Source organism: Mycteria americana, chromosome 16, assembly GCF_035582795.1.
Source record: "Mycteria americana isolate JAX WOST 10 ecotype Jacksonville Zoo and Gardens chromosome 16, USCA_MyAme_1.0, whole genome shotgun sequence".
Taxonomy (NCBI): Eukaryota; Metazoa; Chordata; class Aves; order Ciconiiformes; family Ciconiidae; genus Mycteria; species Mycteria americana.
The window spans coordinates 7,924,776-7,948,367 of NC_134380.1; the positions used below are offsets into that span (position 1 = coordinate 7,924,776).

General features: G+C 37.7%; 1 protein-coding gene across 1 annotated transcript in view; it reads right to left on the reverse strand.

The window, feature by feature from the left end:
• Positions 1-23,592, reverse strand: part of CA10 (carbonic anhydrase 10) — a 209,991-nt gene that overhangs the window by 7,553 nt on the left and 178,846 nt on the right. Inside the window, exons 5-6 of the mRNA XM_075518919.1 lie at positions 5,906-6,001; positions 3,512-3,584 (exon numbers count right to left, since the gene is read on the reverse strand). Of these exons, the coding sequence (XP_075375034.1) occupies positions 3,512-3,584; positions 5,906-6,001 (169 nt within the window). The remainder of the gene's footprint in view (positions 1-3,511; positions 3,585-5,905; positions 6,002-23,592) is intronic.

Genomic DNA, 23,592 nt, shown 5'->3' on the forward strand with positions numbered 1-23,592 from the left:
CAAGTGACTTAAACCCAGGCTGACAGAGACTCATTTTGAATAGCTGAGGTTAGTCCCTTGGGGCTTGGTTTGAGACTGCTGAGCTTTTACTGCTTGTGACAGGAGCTGCAAGAGCTCAGTGCTTCAGAGAATGCACTGAAACATGAACCTTGCGAAATTAATAGTCTCTTATTTCCAGAAATCTGAATCTTAAGCTTTTTCAGGATAATCTCTTAAAATTGGAATACTTTATTCACTTGTACATTATCTATAAAATAGCTAAAGATTGAATTTGAGGAAATTCAGAATTTTACAGCTCTTCTGTGTAGCTGAACATGTGGTGGTATTTTGGTGAAGAATGACAAGCCCAAATTTTCATATGGAATTTTGGGAATCTAAAATGTTACTTCTTTCCACTGTTAAGCAAACACTGGGTGAAAGCTAATGTAGCATAACTGTTCTGAAAGAAAGCTAACTTAGCCCCTCCAATGTCATACTTAAAGAGGAATATTAAAGCAGTTTTGCTTTAGAGATATTCACATAGCTTCTGACTAAAGCCTGTGTGAAAGAACACTTGTTTCAACTAGTTCACAGTAGATTCTTTGGGCTGTGATAACAGAATAAAATAAGCATTTAAAATCTGCTTAAAAATTCCTTGGGGTCCACTTTACTTCACTGTAGCCATTAATATCTAAGAGTAGAAATTCCCCTTTTAATGCATTTTGCCCACAGACATTTCATCCAGCAGCATAGATAGCTCTTAATTTTGTTGCTGTTCTTTAAAAAAAGTACTTTAGTTATGTTACTAACTGTGCTGACTGAACCTATGCTCCACTTATCATTCACTCCACGCTCCTATTGAGCACGCTGGGACTGGCCATTTTGTCAGCAGCCTGCTGAGTATTGACTTCAGGAGTGGACCCCTAAAGCACAAGCTAAAAAAGTCCAGCTGCTAAAGGCAGAATAGAAATCCTCACGATGTAAGCGGTAAAATTAGTTTTCAGCAATGATGCTATAATCCATCACATAAGACAACTGCAAAATTACTTTCAATAACACTTTCTTGTTCCCAATTTACACTAAAAAATTCCCAGTCAATATTTGTTACTACAGTAAGTAACCAAATGCCCTGCAGAATATTATGTGCGTTGTATCTACCAAGGATTTCATTTTAACAGATAAACTTGTTGGTGATAACAGTGGTTAAAAATTAAAACAGTTCCATTAATCATTGATTTTGCAGCCTATGATATGTGTTCATCTTCATGCGAAATTTCATTTAGTAAACCCAAATTAGGTGTGATTGGAATTGCACTTTCCTTCTAAAGAGGCAAAACAACCAATGAAAGGTTGTAGGATGCTGTCAACTCCAGAGAGGAGGAGTGCCCGCTTGCAAGTGCAGCGTACAAATGAAATATTTTGTATTGGGAAGGTATGCTTGCCTGCTGGTGTGGGTGACAGTTGCATGCCGACTCATGCAACAAGGGAAAGATGCTGCCGGTGCCTTCCCGCCCTGTGGAGCTGTATATCCCTAATCATGGCCTCTCCTCTGCTCTGAGCCACCACAGGTGGTCCAGTCTTTGCTCTGCTGGTCAGCCATTGTAGCATGTGGGGCCAAGAGTACAAAAAAGGCTGTGACGCTCATGTAAATGCATGAGATACAGCTGCTGTGATGGGAAAAATGAGGCAGGAGTCTTCTCTTATTCAGTGTGTGAGACCTGACAGGTCTCTATGGGTGTACGTGGGGAAAAGCAGCTTCCTCAGTGGTGTAGTCAGAGACCTTCTGGCTGGTCCCTAGACAGAAGCCAGGAATATGTAATTTGGGAGTGAAAGAGCCTGAAAAAACACATACAGCCTTAACGATAATTTCCTGTCTCCAGGATGCTGCAGCAGCACTGGCAGGCAGGAAGCTCTTGCAGAACAGTATTGCTGTGTTTTTGCAAGAAATCAAGACAGGCAGTTTAAAAACTGGGCTGATCTCCTGCTTCTTCCATGCAGAGAAGAAGATACTCCATACTGACAGAACAATCTGGAAAAAATGTTCGGAGGGGGAACCCTCTGTCGCCTTCCTTTCTATAGGTATCATGGAGAATAGAGTTTTATCATAACAGAGGTGTCTTATTTGGGCCGAAGTTGTAACAAGATTTGTTAACTGTAAGGTAAAATTAGAGAACCATCAGTGGGAAGAAAAGTGTGTGTTACAGAAGAGGACAAGGAACTATCTACTTCAGAATGGGGTTGGTTTGGCTTCGTTGTTCAAATTCTGTATTGTATGGCAAGACTCAAAATCTTTCTAGTGCTCTCTTGTTCAGGAATTAGTGGGTAAAAGTCTGTTCTTTCACTTTACATTGGTCTCAAATCTACACTTTTTCTTTTTACAATCCTGGCTTTGCAGGGAGGGGGAAAAGATGGAGTCCATTGAAAGAAATCAGACTGTGTACTTCAGGGACGTGTATAGAAATCTATCCAAGCCTTTCCATCATAAACCTGAAGTTCAGTGACTTTTGTTGAGTTAAATGGACATTTGAGATCTCTGGAGTTTCAGAGGCAGTTTTCCAAGTAACACTATGTTGTTGTACAGTATATAGTACAATATATTTCATTTATGGAGAGGTAAACTGAGGCAAACCCTAGTAGAATTGTGAACCAAATCCTGGAGTCCTGACAACCAGTCTCATTCCAGTTATCACGAACAACTCTCTCCCAGCTTTCATAAACAAAAGCAAAATTAATGAAGTTTATGAAAAATGTGAAGTCATTGTTTACAGAATAACAAACAAAGGCTGAGTTTTATAATACTTTCCTTATTTTTTCAGTTTGCCTGACTGCTTGGAATTCAAGTGAAAATTTGATGAAGGGAATAAGGTTTTCAGAAGAAGAAGTTTAATTTGTTCCATTGAGATATATGTATTTTTCATGACTTTCTCTGAACTAGCCTAATTTTCACTGACATTCAAGCTCCAGTTTTCCACAAGTTCAATATATTAACATGGAATTATTGAGTATTATCAGTTAAAGGCTTTCCAAATGTGAATACAACAAATATACATGCTATGTTAATGACCTCTTTATATATCCATTAAATGCAGCAATAGTTGAATAGAAATGTCATAACTTTTCTCTACAAAAAGAAAGCAGTAATGAATACTAAATCCACAGTTAATGATGCACCATCTTGACATAACTTGATTTGATATAATCCAGGCTGCTCCGCCTGTTACTTTTATTGCAAACAGTAGGCAGTTTCTCCTGAGTATTCTGTGTGAATACAGTATATGTATTTGTTAAATATAATTTAATTTATTGCTTGTTCAAACATAAAATAGACTTTGAAGTTCAAAATTCATTTGATGAACTGATGACCTTACTAGATTTTTCAGGTTCCTAAATTTATCATGCAGAGTTGCTGGCAATGCAAACTTTGTAATTTTTGCCCATAATGAACCGCCTCTTGTTTCAGTGGATGGCTAAATACGTTATTTGATAGTGAAAGCATACAGCTGTTAGCTATAGGAAATTAAAAGTAACTTACTTTTATACGTTATTCTTGTTATGGTGTCTCTGTTAAGCATACGATTTAGAAATGGATTTGATGATTCAGATACCTACAGAAGAGAAAATGTACAATGTCAAAATCTTCTCACAAACATTTCCTTTCTGGAAGCTGTTCTGTGTGTACACACACACACACACACTCATTCTCTCTCTCCTGCCACTCCTCCAGATTGTTTCTGCCTTTTTTCCCACTGTTGTGGGAAGAGGAAATAATTACTTAGGTATTTTTCTAACAAAACTTGTTAGGCAGTTGGTATCTGAAAATAAATTCAAAAAACCAGGGATGGGAGAACAGGATGAAAAGAAATTAATACCTGAATGCAAGTGTGAGTACAGGTTTCTTCTCCAACAGCTTGGATGGGATTTGCAGGTGGTTAATATAATTAGGTGGGATTTTCATATAGTATTCTATTATTTTTCTGTTTATTGAGAAATATACTTTCCTTGCAGCAGACTATTTAGATTGCAAATAAAATCTGTCTTCCTTTTTGTTTTACATACAGGTATGAAATGCCTAGATTTCACCCACGTATACTCACAGATATATATACATACACATAAAATGTTCAGTCTACATTAACATAAGCATACCTGAAGAGGATTTAGAGGAAAAATTGATAGAAGGCTTAGAGGCATTGTTGTTGTGTTGGGTTTTTTTTTTGGTGGGGGTGGTGGTGTGGTGTATGGGGTGTATGTGCTTTATCAACAATATCATTGTTGATTATCAAAGATAATTTAATGGGACATTTTATTGCACTGCAAATGGCAAAATTATTATTGGTTAGCAACAAAATCAGTATCACATTTTCTTATGGAGATGTTTTAGTAACTCTGTAGCTAGCCCTCTAATACCCTACTTATCTTTCCATTATTCTGTGATGTGTTTTTTTTAATCAGACACTGGATGCTGCTGTTAGATATCTAGCATTTATCCAGAATGAAATTGATTTATTTTGGAAATGGAAAACTTCACAAAAAATTTAATTAAAATTTAGGAAAATAAATGGGCTATTGGACAAACTGTAATCCAGCTCTGTTTGACAGGTAGCCTTCAGGAAAATTCAGTTCAGGTTCCATTTTGTGGAAATTCAGATAGTTACTTCTCCACTTAGAAGTTTTTCTAACTACTTTGGACATTTAAAATAGAAGACATCTTTTCATGCCAGTGAGAGAGGCCTAGAGAAAGATATGGTGAGGCAGATACTAAATTTTGTTGCTCATTACAAGAGGCGTGCAACTCAGCAAGTACATGAGTGCTGCATTATTTAGACAAAATTGGCATGCTGGGCATTTTGAAGGCTTGCTTCAATTTTATCCTTTTGCGCGAATTCAAGTCAGTTTGTTGGGTCATAATACAACACATTTTTGATGAAAAAGGTAACCTAAATTTTTTTTTTTTTTAAATATTAGACCTGTATAAAAGGGCAATTATCGTATCTAATTATTCAATGTACTCTGTGAAATGCATATTTTAATTCTGAGGTTAATGCTTTGTCAGGAACTTTACCTTATGAAATGGGATTAGAGAGTACTAAAGGGAATTAATAGATATCCAATACGTAAGGTCTGATGATGAAAGCTATTTATTTCAGCGTGAAGCATTTATTCAGGAATACATGCTTTTTTAGACTGATGAAACAGAGATACATAATGGCAGAATATCAATAACATTTTGGGGGAAATGCATTCTTCATATAAAATGAGAGAAGAGGTTTCTCCAATGTAATTAGGGAGGTTTGAGTAAACTATTAAGTCTTGAGTTCAATGCTAGATCACTGTAATTTATAGACCTAACTATGCATCTTGAATGCAACAGGATGGAGACTAAAATATGGCAAAATATTCACGTGTCTTTCTAGCTCTGTGAAATGGAAGATACTGAGTTATACTTTTAATGTTCTTTCAATTTTGATAGTTTAAGATGTTTTAAATAACATCGTGAGAAAAACTTATTTTGCTGACTTTGAAATATCAGCATGCCTCCAAAGAGCAAACATGCCCCCTTTCCCAGGACCTCAACCTACTAGGAGAGATTTACTTTTAATTGAATGAATAACATTTCATGAAGAAAGACCAAATCTGCAAAATTAGTAACTTTTGTCATAGCCATTAAAGTGTTATGAGTGATGTTTATGATATAAGGATTTTCCCCCCCCCCTCCCTTATCCCTTTTCATTTTCCTTACATTACATTGTAAATGCTTTGGAGTAGAGACTGTGTGTCCAGTTCCTAGGATGATGCTGTCTCTGGATTCCAGATCAGAGCCCCTAGGCATTGCTATAGTATAATGAGGAGTCTAATTAGATTTACAGCTTATGGGAAAAGAAGTCCATTGTCTATATATTAGGTATTGATAATATTGAATACTTACTTTCATAAATATGGAAACTACCACCAACCCATTAGGACTCTTTGCAGCTTCTGTGACATTTGTGTACAGCTCATGGTTATAGTGGATTAGCTGAACCTAGAAAACAGGGAAGGGAAAGATAACAATTAAACAGTAGCAAATCATACCATACGCTGTTTGCAAATGCTCTCTATACACCAATTGGTTTGTATTAGGATCCCATCTATGCTTAGGATATTTAGTAACAGTGCAATTTTTCAGAGATTTGCAGCATGCGTGATTTTAATAATTTCAGTCACCATCTGGCTCCAACTGGCACAGCACCAGCATGTTTTCTTCTAAATTGCCAGTAAGTGAATTTACCCACATCAAGTTATGAATTGCACTGCAGGGGTTGACATCATTTCCCTGTTGCAACAGCACTTGCCATGGGCATCAAGTAATCTGTACTTTTCAGCCTCAAGCCAAACACAGAGGAGTCAGGGGTTGAAATATTTGAAGAAACATATGGGATACGGGTTTGGAGCTGTTTAAACCAGCACTCGCAGAATTCAAAATACTAATATTCATTGGCCCCAGATTTTACAAACTCGGTTACAAAAGCTCCTGCAGTTAGGCACTTAGTGTATTATTGTTAACCGGGTTCTCCTTAGCTCCTACAGCTTTCCTTCTGCTTTTTAGTTTTATGATTTGCTGGAACTTTTAAATTACTAAGGTACAGTTCACCTCTCTCCCTGCATATGTAAATGTCTTGCCCAGAACAATGGTATTTGATTTGTCTGGGATCACTGGACACTGTTACCATTTATATTGCAATTTGTAGCCTCACTTTTTTTTAAAAGATGAACAACTTTAATGAAGTCATGAGGCAGTTAAGTACTTCTAAGAATTGGAAAGGCTAGTGAGCTTTATTTAGAGTAAAGACACCTTTCTTAGTTTTCAGATGTCAATTAGAAAAGTAAGGTCATTGCTCTGGCATTTTTAGAACTGCAGCAGCCTGATGTTTGTATTTAAAAACCAGGTGTGTCTTCCATGTGCTGGCTCCCATCTAAAGGCTGTCCACAGAAATTTCTGGACTTACATACTGTGAACAAGATCAGTATTAACTTGATCTATGTCTGGTAGTCTTTTTAACTGTACAAATGGCCAAAGACTAATACTGCCAGTAAAGAAATGTCATCATAGTGAGCTTTCCATGTTTATAATCAGGAAAAAAACACCCCACCCCAGAAAATACTGAAATGGGGTTTAGTGCCTGCATTGGTGACTTTGTCTTTTGGGTTAATGCAATGTCTGGTGCTTCAGTAGTGAAATACAATTGCAAGGATTTCTCTGCAAGAATGACCTCCCTATACGATCTGCAGTGTACAATCAAGTTACAAAGACAAAGCCTTGCTTTGCCATCCAGATATGTACATCCACCAACATGTGTTCTAGTAGTGATCTTAATTATAACAGCATCCCAATTTATGTGTAACCTACACCATTATTATCTCAGTCTGTGATAAGTTGAGAAATAAACAATGCGTCCAAACTCTGGGATTGTTCAGAGAGTTCTATTTCCTACACTCTGCCCTGACTGCAAAATGTGTTCTTCTTACAAGTAAATTACTGAGAATCAGATCTTCTGAGCTTTCCTAATACAAAAATCCACCACACATTGTCCTCCCCCCCCCCCCCCCCCCATCAGCGATGCTGTTTTAGTGCTTGGACGTTGATGTAAAAAGGGGTAGTGGAAATTCTGAAAGGAAAGAGAATATTTGTATTAGTAAGATTAGACGATCTTTGGCACGTAGCTTTACTATTTACAGCTAATGGTTCACAGGCCAAAAAAATAAGGTAAGGGTCAAAATTACTGTTATAATGTGTCAATTGCAGTTACTTTTGTCCTGTCTGGATTGGGAACTATTGGTTGACCTTTTTACAATTCACACAGTAGGCATTTTTTAAGGCAAGCAAACAAACCAAACTGGAACGAAAAAGTAAAAATGTCAAAGTAGCCAATGAAGTCATCTACTAAATTCTGGCAGCTAGGAAGCAGGATGAATGCAGTATGTTTTCTAAAGGTCTTGTAAAGAATTAATGAGAGCATTTACTCTACAGCACATAGAGGTTATAGGCTCATTAGTCATCACTTTGTGGTACTACTGAACTTTGATAACATCATGGTTCTGGGGACTGTGCACTCACTGAAATTTTTAGGCTTAGTAACATATTTTTCTTTTCATGTACAACTATTCACTCCGGCAGCTAAACTAACTTGTGAATTATCAAGGAAATAAGTGATGAAATCTGCTTTAGACTAGAATTCCTTCTGTACAAAGTCCCACAATAACAATGAATTAGGTTAACTTAGTTTATCTAACAACCCAAAATGTCTAGTGCAGGAATGGTTAAAAGTAAGGACCAAATTCTCCTTCCACCCATGGAAGCCCTGAGTCAATGTCAAACTCTCATTTTTACTGATGGGACTTATGGAAATAAAACTCCTGAAATATATATGACCACATATAGGATATTTGTCCCAGACTCACTGCAAGGAGCCTACTGTCCAGTGCAGTTCTAGTCTTGCATAAAACATTATATTGCAATGAGTGATGTGGGCCTCAGCACATTATAGTATCCCGGCTCTGTTGGAGACCTCTCTCGATCTCAGAAAGAGACACAATTCTGTGCAAAGCTCACACCCAGACTGCAGGCAGTCAATAAGTATTTGTGGGAATGAGTTAACAGACTTGAACTGATTAGAAATTAGAATAGTTATTTCCTTTGCTGGTCTATAAATGATCTCTCCACCCTGTATTGCACTGGCTTGACAATAAAAGTACTTGTCTGAGAACTTTGGCATTCTTTACCAGTGCTTTCAAGCCATTTTCATTTCAAGTTTCCCATTCCTGCAGGTTTGTATGGCTCTGCCCTGTTCTGCCTCTCCTTATCACATCTCAGTTTGGTAATGAACAGTTTTGGAGAGTGTGCTTGAGAAATCTTGCTTCACTATAGTTTGAAAAGATCCCCTTGCTTTGCTATGCATTATTGTTTCTCAAAGATCCCAGTGCTGAATGAGGACAGACTTTTTTTCTTCTGAAACCCGTCATTTTCTCTGTTGGAGTTGTATTCTTCCTCCCTGCACCCAAATTAATTGTAAAGCTGTTTCCATGGCACCATGGTTAAATTCATTAGGTTTTCTTTTTTTAAAAAAAGATTGACCATGTAAGGAGACATCATTTTCAAAGTTTCTCTTATGGAACAGACTAATTTAGAAAGGTACAAATGAATAAAGATGTCTTAGATATAGAATATGACATGCAGGGTAAAAAAAATCCAATTCCCTATTAAATTCCTTCTTTTGAGAATAATTTCTTTAAAGTTGCCTGAAATACCTGTAATCTTACAGTCTGTATTAAATACTACTAGAGTCTTCCATGAAGGTGACGCCACACATAACTAAAATTGCTCATATGTGAAAATCTCACTTTTTCAAATGACATTGTATTAAAACCAAAGCACGACAAGAGCAAACTTGCAATGGTGAAAGTACCCTTTGATTCTATTTTGAGTTTCAGGGCTCAAACACAATACAGAATCTTGTTATAAGCTATTGATTTTCTTTGGAAGATTCCCCCTTTAAGATTAATTTGCCACAGAACAACTGATAGCTCTTTGTTTTCCTCGAGCTATAGAAGTTCTATTTTTCAGGGAGAAGAGGAGAATTAAGATTAATTACTCTCTTTTAGGCGATGAAAATCCAGAATGTGCCCTTGTTCCCTCACCCAGGAATGGGCATCAGTCCAGGAGCAGACACAGCACTTTTTAGACACCTGAGATTGACAGTGTTGGGAATGTCAGCAGGAGCTGACAACAGTATGTTAGGGGTAATCCACTGAGCACACTCTCCTCGGCCTGGTAGGCTGTGTCTTTGGGGCAAAATAATACAGATAGGCTGATATTATGGCTCATGTTCTGGCTACTATGGGGAAAACATCTAATTCCCTTTCCCAACACACGTGCATGTGTGTTTATAATGGTAATAACCTGTTCTTTGCCTGTACTTCGATAAAATTCAGCCCTGTACTCATAGTACTCATATTGTTTGTACTGGTTTTACTCCGCAATGCGTTTTGCTGTTTTTCTTGATCCTTCACCCAGCTGAAACGTGCATCTTTGGGCAGAGCTAGTAGCAGGATATTTTCTGTGTGGTATTTGACCAAGGCTCTTTGGCTAGGCAAAAGGAGGCAGTTTGCTGTGTTGGTGGTTGTGGGTGCCAAAAATTCCAGGGACTCTCTTCAGCAATCTTTTAGCAATTTTTTAACTTGGTCAAAGACCCTCTGGGAATTACAGATCTCTGATCTAGTGTGCATGCATAACCCTTTTATAAAGGTGAGATCACTGTGAGACCTTCTGCTGCAGCGAGACATGGAGAAATATGAAACTGAGGGAATTTGGTGTATCAGTACTTTAGACACAAATGTTTCCATAGTCCTCTTGGGAGTAATGGAATACCCTTTATTCTCACTTGGAAGTGTTATAATTGAGTGCATAAACATTTTGATTTGTAAAAGACAAGGGATCTAAACCATGAAGTGAATGGCAGCAGGGAACAGCTAATCTGTAACTATAATATTTGTATTATGCTGTGCTACCTGATAAACTGTTGGGGTACTTGATTGAGAGTAAGCACAAAGCACGTTTCCAGCACTGCAGGGAACAAAAGCAAATGAAATTGCTCAAGAAGACAAGTTAAATGTTTGGTTTGATTCAGAGTCCTTCTAAAAAGTGGCTAAGATCTTATTAACGAAAAAAAATACACATTTTTGTTTATCCAAAGTTTAATAAAAACAGCAAAAGAAATGTAATTTCTGCATGGCTGGTGTCCAGTGAGGAAAATAATTTTAATGAGTTAAAACCTATTAATAACAACAGTTGATATTCCAGTGTTAAAATATAGTTGCTCTTACAGGTCTTGTAAAACCCTTTGGAAAGAGCAGTAATGTCATATTACCTAAGAGTTATTTATGGCATTAATTTTGTGGATCTGAACAGGTATGAGATCTGAGGTCCTCACTTTGTGAAATAAATGAGTTTTTTTTAAATGTCTCCTGGTTCTAGGATGTGTAATTTGTGTGGTTGACAAAAATATTTTTAGATTTGCCTTAAATTAGATTAAATGTACCTCCTGCTTCATGGAAAGGTATGGCACCATCTGTGAGAACATGCACCAGGCTCCTCAGAACCTGTGGTCCTGATTTGTCTTGTTTCGTTGGACCAATACCTGGCAGGGATGCAGTGGAGATTTTCCTATCTTTGGCAAGCAATGAAGGATTTTTATGGTGTGTTGCTTAATAATAGGCCTAAATATCACATGGACTATTCAACAAAGGAAAAAAGTTAATTGCAGTTTTTTCAGAATTGGTTAGGATTTGGAGCTGGATGTTAATGTTGTCTTTCCCAGATTCTTATAATGATCAAACCTTGTTTGTCCACACACACGCTCACCCATATGCAAGGAGAATGCACTAAGATTGTACGTATTTAACTGTTGCATCTTGGTGGATACTCCTGGCCTGCTCAAGGCACAAATCATTACAATTCAAGCGGGGTAAGAACTTTAACTCCCTGGTCCAGTTCTCAGTCCCTTTTTTGCTTTCAGTGAGCCTATTGAAAGTAATAGCTGGAGAACTGGGCTGTTAGTGGGCTCAGAAGAACGCTGTTTAAGAAGATAGAAATTATGATTCACAGTAATTGTCTTTGAAAAACAAAACCATCTTTTTCTCATGCACAGGGTACTCTACCATGAAGTGTTAGGATCTGCCAAGGTGATATTACCCACGCGCTCATTAATTAATCCATAGATCTACCTCTCTCTTATTTTTTATGGATAAGCCCACAGCAGTGAGGTACTCTTGCGGTGTTGGTAAATCAGTAAAATAAATTTTACAGGACCACCTATACTTCCAGGAGTTTACTTAGCATTTTAGCAAACTACTGTGGTGTTAAGATTAAAATAAGTGAAAAAGATTAACTTAGTTTAATATAACAAAGGAGAAATGTGAAAAACATTTGTTTGAAATAATTTTCTATCTCTGACTCTTTGATGTTCTCTCTATCAAAACCAAGGTTCTTTAGGCTGCTACTGACAAATGTGGTTCGTGGCTTTTTTGGTTTGTTGGGATTTTTTTGTCTTTGGTTTTTTTTGTTTGCTTGTTTGGTTTTTTTTTTTACTGCTTTTAACAGTTATTTTGTGATTTAAAAGAAATGCCTATAAAATACTGGTTTAATAGAAAGGCTTGTTATCCACATTTATGGCAATATGCCAGGAATTGTATCCTAGATAAATGAAAAAGATTATCATTCTTTTTTACTTAAAAGAATAAGACTAAGAATGCAAGGAAGGAACTCAGTTTTCCCCTGCTTCTGAGCAGACAGCTGTATAAAAGCATGTGCAGAGAAACGCAATAATGCATCATGCACTAAAGTGGAAATGCAGTCAAGGGTTAACTATACTTGGCTGCAAAATCTTATTTACCAGAAATAATGATACGCTAGGGGTTAGCACTTAAACTGCAAATGGTGTCTAACACTTCATTAGACCAGTTGGTAACAAGAACTAACTTGCAATACCTCTGTTCAACAAATGGTGTTCAACAGTGAGCTTTATCCAGGGTTCCCTGGTAAGCAGTTAACACTGTGTCTTATTTTCAGCATGTATTATGACCCTTAAAAAAAAAAAGTAGCATCGCCTGCTTTAGGTTTAAAGTAGTTATCTCTAGATGCAGACATACAAATGAAAGGTGAGTGAGAATCTTAAGCTTTCTGGGGCATCTGTTCTAAGATACTTTAACTGGGTGTTTAATAGTACTTTGAAAAGAGATTGGTGAGAATCAGGTCGGAAGCAGGACAGCCATTTTGGTTGCTGACCTGGTATCTTACACTGATGAGGCTGCTAACAGAGCAAAACATACTTATTCCTTGTTTACATGCAACCATTGCAGCTAGGAAATATGAAAAATATGACCTGAATAAAGTGTAGAAGATTTTAAAGTATTTCTCTTTAATATTTTTATATGTTCTTATTTCTTTTGTAATTCTTACTTTAATTCATTTGCAAGCAGGAAAAAAGGCTATTTTAGACAATATTTAAAACTTGATGTTTCTTTTAAGCATCCACAGGACTACAGTAAAAAGTACAAATTACTAGCTTAAGAGGTCAGATTGGCTGTGCATGTCTCAGAATTTGCTATTAGGACTTTTCACCTTTGTGCTGACGCCAAAAAATTAAGTAAATGATAGGCTGAAGAAATAAATGCGAAAGGTGATGGATTCCTGCCATCCAAATGCTGCCGGAACTGTTGCAAGTGTCACAATCATTTCTACTCTCTTCCAGACATTAGGAAACACAATGAAGGAAAAATCCAAACTGAGCCCTGGAGGTACACAGATGTGACTGTGATGCTGGTTGCTGTGTGACTTCAGGAGAATTTTTGACAGGGCAGTCATTGCTGAAGCCTTCCACTGCCGATTACTCTAAACATGGGGTATTTTTGGCTGAACTGCCAGTCAACCACTCTTGTCATTCATTGTTAGCAGATGAGCAAGAGCTGGGTAAACATAAATAAATGACACTGTTCTGCAATTCACTTTGTGTAAGGATCAAAATGAAGTCTTAGACTCAAATGTTTAATGTTGATTATGTCTTGGTTGATGCAAAATTTCATTGCAAGCTGTAATTTGGCACTGACCCAATCCATCATCTACAAAAGTTACATCTTAAGAGAGAATAGGGATAATGTAGAAAAAAAGGCTATTAGATGAGCCTATCATCATTTCTGGATTCGTGCAGGATTTTCTGACTAAACACTATATTTAAATTGTTTTCTCATTTTAAATACAACAGATGCTCAGACACCATGATGATGAATTCAGTATAAACGCTCCATTTGGGAGATTCAGTTACATAATGGTGCTCTGAATTTCTGGGACAATTCTGTATTTCTTTAGCAATCAGTCCAGAAAGCAGGAGAAAATGGTTCCTGCAAGTCAAAAATGCGGTGAAGTAGTGATTGATGCTATTTTTTTTGTTCACTGTGACCCTGAGACATTGAGTCAAAAGGACACACGTGCAAGGTCACTGAACGGTGCGACAGAGATGCATTAACAGTTCAAGCCTTCTCTAACAACATGTGATGCTACTACAGCTCTCAGTCTACCTTGCCAAAGTACCATCTGTAGCTACATTTCTGTTCAAAGGGTGGGCATGACGGGCAAGAGCAAACAGAGAAATATCACAGACTGATGAATAAAAGAATGAGCAAAAAAAGTTAGTTTGGGCTAGTGAAAATCTAGTTGTTGATCTAGGCCTTATCCCTTTTGACCTCATTTTATAATCTAGTAGGAAAAAAATGGTCAAGCTTAATATACCTGACGTTAACTAACAAGCAAAGAAAAGGTTAGTTTTAGGATTACAAAGCAGAAGCAGAAACAAGGCAGTTATCAGTTTTACCTACTCTCTGGAGTATAGAAGTATATAGTTAAATTAAGAATATCATTATTCTGTGGTAAAAATGAAGCATGGGATTTTATATTCTTAAAATGATAATAAGGTGTGTATACAAGGAAACCACAGAATAGCATTGAAGATGTATTTTAAGAAGCTATTGGTGTGGTCTACCTGAGTTTCGTGGAAGTCCTTGTCCAGCCCATTTGGGCAGCAGCTCCTGCCTGCCTACCCGAATGCTCTCTTTTGTTGCCTGATCTCAGCCTCGCACAGGCATCCAGTCTGTCATTACTGCTCCTGCCACGGTGCATGGCTTGGTGACCTCTCCTTCCTCGTTCCCTGCTGGAAGGTGTAGGATGGGAGAAGAACTTAGCACAGGATGTGTGGAAATTGTCTGCTCTTGAAGGGAGGAGGGGAAGAAAGGGAGACGGTCTGCTTGCCCTTTGGGAAGGGAAAGCGGCGCATAAACGTGGAGAAGACATATGCACTTGGCGAGATGAGACTCTGTTTTAAACCAATGGAATTGCAAAGTATTAGTAGTATATCCATTGCAAGTTAAATGTGAAAACACACACAGGGTCTCATGGGATCTTTCTGAATGATTTATTGACACATGCTTTTCTCTCAAGAGTCTCCTTCCCCTTTAGTGATTGGGTTGCTCACCTATGACTTAAGAAAATTATGTTCAGCTCCTTCTCTGCCCTTAAGAAAATCTTCCTACCATTTCTGCCCAGCTTGCCATCTCTGAAATGGGAATAGCTGCACTTCTCCAGTAACAATATTGTGAGATGCTCAGATGTAACATTAACGGTGTTGGGGAAAGCATCTAGATAATGAATGTCATGTTAGGAAGTTCAATTTGTGTTATTGATCCATAACAATTTATGACACATCACCCATAAAAGGTGCAAAAAGAAGCTCCGAATACAAGTAGTTTGGGCAGAAGACTGTGGGACACTTGGATTTTCAGCACCTTAAAGAGTGATAAGAGGGAAACATTTAAAGCCTGATAAAAGAGGAAAATAATGGGAAATGGATATAATTGCTAGTGATCGTAGTGTTAAATCTTTGAATGTAAGTTGAGGGCTCAAACACAGGAAAGTTTGAGGAGGCCCAGCTTGAATCAAAATAGCCAAAAGCATTTCTGGAATGAATGTTTTATTGAATTATTGAAGGTCCTTTAGGATATTAATGCTGTGGTAGATGAGATAATATATTACAGAGTCAAAGTTTTAGAAATCATTTGAAGAAATTTCACACCAGGATTTCCTGTTTAAGGTGCAGAGTCAGAGATGGAGAGGAAAGAAAGCATAGATCTACCCTGCAGGCAGAAAATAAGGTGTTTTTTTTTTTTTTTTTTTTTTTTTGTTTAAGAATATCCTGGAAGCTTCTTTTAAAGCTAAGGAAAGTACAATTGTCTTTTGTTGTTTATGTGAATTGCATAAGAGACAGTTTCACATTTGTAGTTTAAAAGGTAAGTTTGAAGTTGAGAAATAATGAACACAGTCTAAACAAGAGGACATGAATTATCTAAGAATATGAGATAGTACAGCTTAAGGCAGACAACTATAAAATTATCTTGTTTCTAAATGAATTGAGTGGTATTATACTCAGTAGGAAAGATAACTGGCACTTAGAAGTCATAACTAAGCCAGTTATCTTTTATAAAGTAAGCCTTTTAGCTCTATCTGCAGATTTGGTGAAAGAAAGCAGGATATTGGCAAACACTACTCAACAAATGCAGTACAGCATAAATTAAAAGGGCATGAAATTACACACAGCAGCGTTTGTTTATCATAAGAACACATTCTTCTGGGTACCTTGTAAAGGGCACTGAAAATTGCCACATGGTAAGAGCAGTTCAGTACAGCCACACAACTGCAGATTCGTGCCAGTTACAAACAAACAGAGGATGATGATGATCACAAAATCCTTTCCAGTAGCGTTAATTATACTGTGGTTGAAGTTCAAGGATCTAACAGTGGTTTTCTTTGTTAAAGGTATTTTCTGCAATTTCCTGTTTTATGTCATCCCTCAAAGCTGCTTGCCTACATCTACAACAAATAAATGTCTCAGCTTCACATAGACAAGAAAAGAACCCCTCCTGTTCCATTTGTTTCAGAAACTTTCTAATTATACATTTCAGCCCAGTAGCAACCTTTTTCCTAACTCATTGGTAATTGTCGCCCAGACTAGCTAAACACCAGTGACCTCTGCTTCACAGTTTGTCTTGTCTGTATAACACGAATGCTTAGAAACAAGAAGCCATCTGAAAATCACATCCAAACATTAGGAAGTAAAGCTGAGAGTTAGCCTTTGTGAATATGCCCCAAATTACACTTACTCACAAGTTTTTAAAGTTAATAAGTGAAGGTCAGTGAAAAATAATGAAAACCAATAGCAACTCCAACAGAAATATGGTACCTGCCACGTCTCTGTGGGCTGTTTGAACAGTGAGATATGAATATTAAACGGACAAAAGGGTGAAGACAATCAATTATGCAGATTTAGCCTCATTGTAAAAAAGTGAATAGTGCTTCAGTTAGGAATTGGACCGAGGGACGGATGAACAGAAGGTGAAGCCGTAGTGCATCATCTCTAACCTTAGAAGCAGATCTGCCTAATGGGATTTGAGGTTTGTGGAATGGAGGTTCCTGAGCACAGAGTGCTTTGGGCATCCCATCTGTGAGTGTTCCTGATATAATCTGGCTCGTTATGAATCTGGAATCTTTTAACTGGTAATTCAGCTCTTCACTGGAAGGGGTGGTGAGTATAGCAACAGCAGTTGAGATCTGCAACCCAAGTGTTTTACATGTCTGTCTTTAAAACATAGATGCGTCCAGAGTCCCTTTAGTACTCAAAATATACCTCTTGGATATGATGGTGGTGAAAGGGGCAGCAGTAAAGTCACACTTGCAATTTGTATCAGCAGGTTTTCTACATTGGACCACAGAAGTCAAAGCTTTTTTTCCCATTAGAAAACCCAGTCTGTTAATTTGCAGGTTAATTTACGTAGCTGAAATGCGGAAAATACTGGCATGGAAATACCTGAAATGCCGAACATATTTTCCCTTAATGAAAGAAAACCAGGGAATGTGCCATGCTCCACAATGCTGAACTCCTGAAGAAATCTTTGGTCTGTTGGACTTTCTGCAATTAGAAAAGGTGAATTTGGGTGATGATCCAATTAAAAGTCTTTGAAATTCATTTTGTCCATGTAGTAAACTATTTTCTGCTGGCAGAAAGCCTGGCTTCAGTCAGGCTGTGAAAGCAGCTCCTTATTCTCGCTGGCAAAGGGCCTGGCCTTCAAAATGTTTCTGTGACTGCCATGCAAATACCACACACTATTTATTTCTTGCTGTTTCCAGTTCCCGCTGGAAAAGCTATAGACCCCTGAAATACTAACTGAATGGGGATCTGCAGTATCACTTCCATGGGGGATTAACATCTGAATGAGGTGAGGGATTGTGAAAGGTACAGCTGCAGCTCTACAACAACCGGCTTTCAACTTGCCTTATCACAGCACTATTTCCTTTACCGGCATTACTGATCATAAGTGAGGAGGGGAGGCAAAGAGCAGTGGATGGTGCCTGCCCTTCTCCCGTCCCTGACAGCAGCCACCTCCACCTGCCTAAACACCCTTGGGAGGGTGGTTGGTTTAAAGAGCGCATCGTGGCCCTGCTTTCCCCGTGTAGTCAGGGAGCTGTGCACTCGCAGTGTGACTGTAATGCTGGGCTGTGGCAAATACTGTGGTTAGCTTTGAATTCATGCCAATCTCATAAAATCATGCAAATATTTACGAATGCTGGTGCACAGTGACTGGAGTGACATTGCTCTTTGTTAAATGTGCAAGAAAAGAACATTTAATACAAGCAATGTCTCGTGTGGGTTTTGTTTTATTTTTCCCCCATGAACTTACTATTCACAAATTCAACCAGCTGTAGTTTCTTCAGTTAGTCCTAATGTTGTGCCAGCCACCTCTTCTTTTATTTAATTTCTTTGTTATGTACGTTATCCTGTGGTATGGCTCTTGCACAGCAAAAGAGAACCTTTCTCTTAGTGCACAGATTAAATGGAGCTGAAAATTACAGCAGATAAAAATCCAGCTCTTTGAACTGTAATGTTAAGAACTCTTCAACCAAAGTAGACACCTAATTGAAGATAATGCTGACTCCATATATTACTTTATTACTTTGCCAAGCTTACATCATTAAGCACGTATTTGATTTCATTATACTGCAGTAAACAATTTGTTGTGGTAAGATGTGCTGGTTTGTAATGTCTGTAGGCAAAGTTGCATTACACTTTAAATGCAGAAAGTGCTGTCTTCAGATTTTGAGTTATGGAGCAACAGTGTAGTTATCCTATTACCTTGCTAAAACATCTAATTATTTGTCAATGATGCGAAAACCTGAGAACTTAAATGTGAGAAATTGTAATACGAATGTAGCTATTATTTTTTTTTCATTGACACTTTAACAATATCAATTTGCTAGGCTGTTGTGAGGAAAGCATCCCATATAAAATTATGGCAATGGGGACTGCATATCACTAAAATGATATCTAACAAAAGATTGATTTCTGATTTTAATACGTGTAGTATATATGCAAAGTATGTGTTTAGCTTTATAATTCATTTAAATATATATAATTAAGTTTTACTGCATAACAAATTATGTGCTACTATTACTCTAGGCTGTGCAAAGCCCATCATTGCAAGTTTAAAGGGAGACACATAGATAGAAAAAAGGTAAAGAAAAAAGCTAGTTCTTGCTACTTTAAAAAAAAAGAAGTCATTGAACTGTGAGCCCAGCTTAAAGTCAGAATTCTGTCTCCAGTGTTCCCTGATCTCCTCAAGAAAAGAAGTTCCTGAATTCTATTAAAAATTGCTGGTTTCTCAGCAAACAGCATGAAGAGTTTTTCCTGGGAGAAAGGTTTTAATAATTAAAATTAGTCAATACTGAAGCGCAGGAGATTATTTGATCTTATTCAGAAACTGACACTTTCCAGAAGGAAAAAAAAATGCAATCTCTCTAATAAATCACTTTGTGCAGAACTGGGAGTCAAGTAGAAGAAATTCGCTGCAGAAGAAAAGAGGGCAACTCACCAGGGAAATAGGTTTGCTCAAAATAATTGTGAGTTTGAATATCAAGGTTGAGATTTTTAGGACATTTCCAGAAAAAATCTGTAAGACTCTCAGGATGAGATGTAAAAATGCATTTGTTAGTACTTCAGGGCATTACATGTTTCAAACACATTACATAAAGTTGCTGTTGACTCTCGTGCTCCAGTTCAAATTTCAATTTGTCTACTTTTTCCCCTGTAATTTCAGCTAAACTCAGCTGTTTTGTCAAGTCAGTCTATATTTCTGTGCAGAACTGAGGATGCCCACCTTCATTTAATAGGTTTAAATTTTGCTCCCATAGCCCCTGTCAACTTTAGTTAGTGCTAGCAAATGAAAAGATGAAATCAAAAACATGCTAGTGGATGAATGTGCCTAGCACCGACTGGATTCCTTTTGAGCCATGCTCTTTTTCAGACTTTCCTGTAATGATGCCTGTGCCACCTACGTCCATGACGTATTCCTTGCCCATATTCAAACCCACATATTCCCCTGCTTTTATGAACACCAAACCTCTCCCCTGCCATTTTCTTCCTGTTTCTTCCTGTCACTTAAAATCTGTCATTCTTCTAACGTTAGCACTGCTATCCAGCTGTGCCATTCCTCACTGTGCATTTCCTAGAGAACCAAAATGGTCCTTAAATATACCCTAGTTTCCTTTCGCAGTGGTGTTCAGAGGTTAGTGAATATATGTCTACAGCCAGACTGCTGCTTTTTCAAGGGGCCGTCACAGTGGGAAAGGGCAGCACTGCTGCTCTGCTGTCTACATCATTCTGAGGATGTCACAGGTTGCTCTTGCAAGTGTTTCTGAAAGCACAGAAAAATAAGTTCAGATGCTCTGGCAGGTTACAGTATTGCACCTTTTCTTCGTACTGCCAAACTGCATCTCTGCATTCTGTTTTTTAGCTTTGATGTTGCATAGACTCACTAAATTTCATAGATGCAAAAGATCCCAAATGTTGCATTAACTTAACTGTGTTTTAAAAATATTATTCTACAGCTTTTTATCATACAAGGAGGGCAACATTAATGTACAACCTAAATGTATAGAGTGATGCTGCAATTCAGCAGAACTGATGATGTGGCTGAAAAAAAAAGCAACCTTCTGCATTATTTTGACTTGTTTGATTCACCCTGTTTGATCTCTCTCTGTGGCATATCAGATGATAAAGTGGAAAGGGAGGCAAAAAAAGACTGTACGGGCAAGCAAACTAATGCATGCACAACCAGCTTTTCTGTTCCCATTTCCCAACTTCAGAGCACTAAACTTTTAGATTCTGTAATTTTTTAGCAAAGTTTATTCTGTGTTATCTGAAGCACTACGAAGTATGTATGCTGTTTGTATAAAAAAAATGACACAGGAACTGCCTTTAACTGGAAGAACAGACACAGGCTAAATCTGCTCATACTCTGTGCAGTGATGTGAAAGTACTCTATTTGTACTTCTGATTAATGATTTCATGTCCTTATTATCTCTGCTAGAACTTCTAAGTTTTTAGCAAGGAACAATAGAACAGAACTTATTTTTTAGTATCTTTCATGCTCCTGCTGCACTTTACAAGTGCAGTATTCAATACCCAGTAGCAGAGGAACATCTCGGAGTTGGGGCCTGGCATCTGGCAACCATCACAAATCCTCCTGATATCAAGGGGAGTTTCACGGGTGGAACAGGGACAAGTTCTGCAGGCCTAGAAGATCAGCAGTAGCTTGCTCACAGCTCTGTGCAGTGTTATTCACTCATCATACTTACGCTGTTCTCAGCCAACTGAAAGTCTGGTGAATAAACAATTTCATAATGGATAAGAATAGATCTATTTTGACAATGTAATTCCTACAACTTAAAAAGACCCAGATAAAACACTATGGTCCCTTTGGCTGAGGTTCAATTACAGGTCACTGTTGCAGAGTAGGTGGGACAATGTTATGTGAGTGATGCTACTGAATGGCTCAGTTGCCAATGAGGTCTGCAGTATCTGCTTGTATTTTCCAGGAACTCCGTTTCAACAAAGTACCTTTGACCATACAGGTCCATCTATATTAGGGAAAAAAGCTCTAATCTCAGTACAGACAAAACTTCAGAGCAAACAAAAGTAAGAATGAGGATGCTGCTGCCATGACAAGCTCATCTGCAGTCAGTGAGCCAAACAGATCAAAGACAGGGGCAACCAGCAGCTGGGGTTCTGACAGCTCCTCAGACACTCATTTCCATCTGGTTCCTCCACTGTTAATAACAAATGGGGAGAAAGGTAAAACCACTAGCAGCAATAAAAGAAAAAAGACTAGCAATTCCACAGTACAATCTACCTAAAGCAGGAGCTGCTCACATTGCTTCAGAATAGGAGGAGGAGGAAAATGTTCCATGAATCAAAACGCTGAAGACAGCTTCTTAAGCAGCAAAGGAAAACGTTTTCACCTAGCCAACTATTAATAGTGGATCATTCATCCAAAACAGCTCAGCATTCAATTACTGCTGTTCTTATCTTTTATATATATATATATAGTTTGTAGCTCTCGCTGGGCTGACCACCCTAGAAAAGTTGGCCCAAAAACTTGAGAGCTGATGCATAGCAGCAGGTCACAGACTTCAGATTACAAAGGCTATGCTGTTCTTTCTCAAGTTATTGGCAATAGTTTTACTGTCTGCAGCTGGAGGTGTTCACACAGCCATACATGGCTTTTTTATTTTTACACATAGTGCTACTGCTGTAAATTAGATTTCCAATATGAATCAAAATTACAAAGGAAGCCTAGCATCGTTTTGCTGTTGTTACCATAGTGCAGTTTGTTTTGCAGAAACTGGTAAGGCTCCACTTTCCACACAGATGAATAGTGTAAGTAATGTATACAAATGAAATGTGTGCATGTTAAGGATGAATTGTTTTATTTGCTTCATTAACAGCAATTTGATAAACAGTTATTCGGTTACAGATCTACTGATTAGAATCAATCAACATCTCAAAGTTTGAAGACTGTCAAAATAATTAAATGGTTCAATAAATCTGAGACTATACATGCAAAGAAAAATTATTCTATATTTAAAGACATTTTTTTAAGACATTTACCATATCAGCATTCCATGAACTTTGAGGATACATCTTGTAAATTATTTTCACTGCTTCATTGACTTTTAATATTGTCAATGCTTACAGCCCTACTGCAATTCAGAAGAAAGTATTTTGAGATTTACTTAGCTGGGCATATTTATTATACTACAGGCTTCTCTATTTGGCATTGTTTTTATCTGCCTCTTTTGCTATATTTACATTACAAGTTTGGAACTTTAAAAAGTAGCTGATAAGAGAGAGGTTCAGGTATAGATGATAAAAGATTTTCTAGGTGGCAGAATATGGTGCATATATGATGGGAAAATCATGATTGTCCTTTAATATAGTTGAATGTTGTAGTCTGCGCAGTGCAGTGTGTTTTGGGGCGATTAACTTTCTCTATAGAAATAACAATGACAAGACCGGCCTATTTAAGATATCCATCTACCACTATGAATGAATTTTGAGAAATCAGGTGGCCAAAATTTCCGGGACTTTGAAAACATCATGAAATCTCGTGTTCTGGTCTTCACTGCGCCATGGTCTGTTGTCATGACTGCAGTTGACTCAGCCTCTCTGTCTCGGTCTACCCATTTGTAAAATCGGCAAAATAATTACACCGCAAGGTAATTGATAGTTAATGGGGAACGTGTTAATGACCGTAAAGCATTTGACAAAAAGCATTACAAGGGCTATCATTAGTGTCTGTTGTGAGCAGCTATCAGCAGTTCTGAATATCCAAGGGGACCACGATGTGACCGCTTCCAGACACTGGACGTGTCTGAATTAGATTTTTGGTTCGGGCCCAACACTAAACAAAACAACGAACTAAAAGGAGACAGATGGTCTCTTCCAGCTCTTCATTGCACTTTTATTTTCCTCTTCACAAACATTAAAGGACAGATTTTCAGCTGATATAAGATGATACAGCTCAGTAATTCTGTTGGTTTTCTAGAATTCCCCCTTTTTTAATTTTTTTGTTTTAAACGATGTACGTCTTTAGATTTAATAATGCTCATTCACTTTGAGTTATAAGCGCAACTTTCAGAGC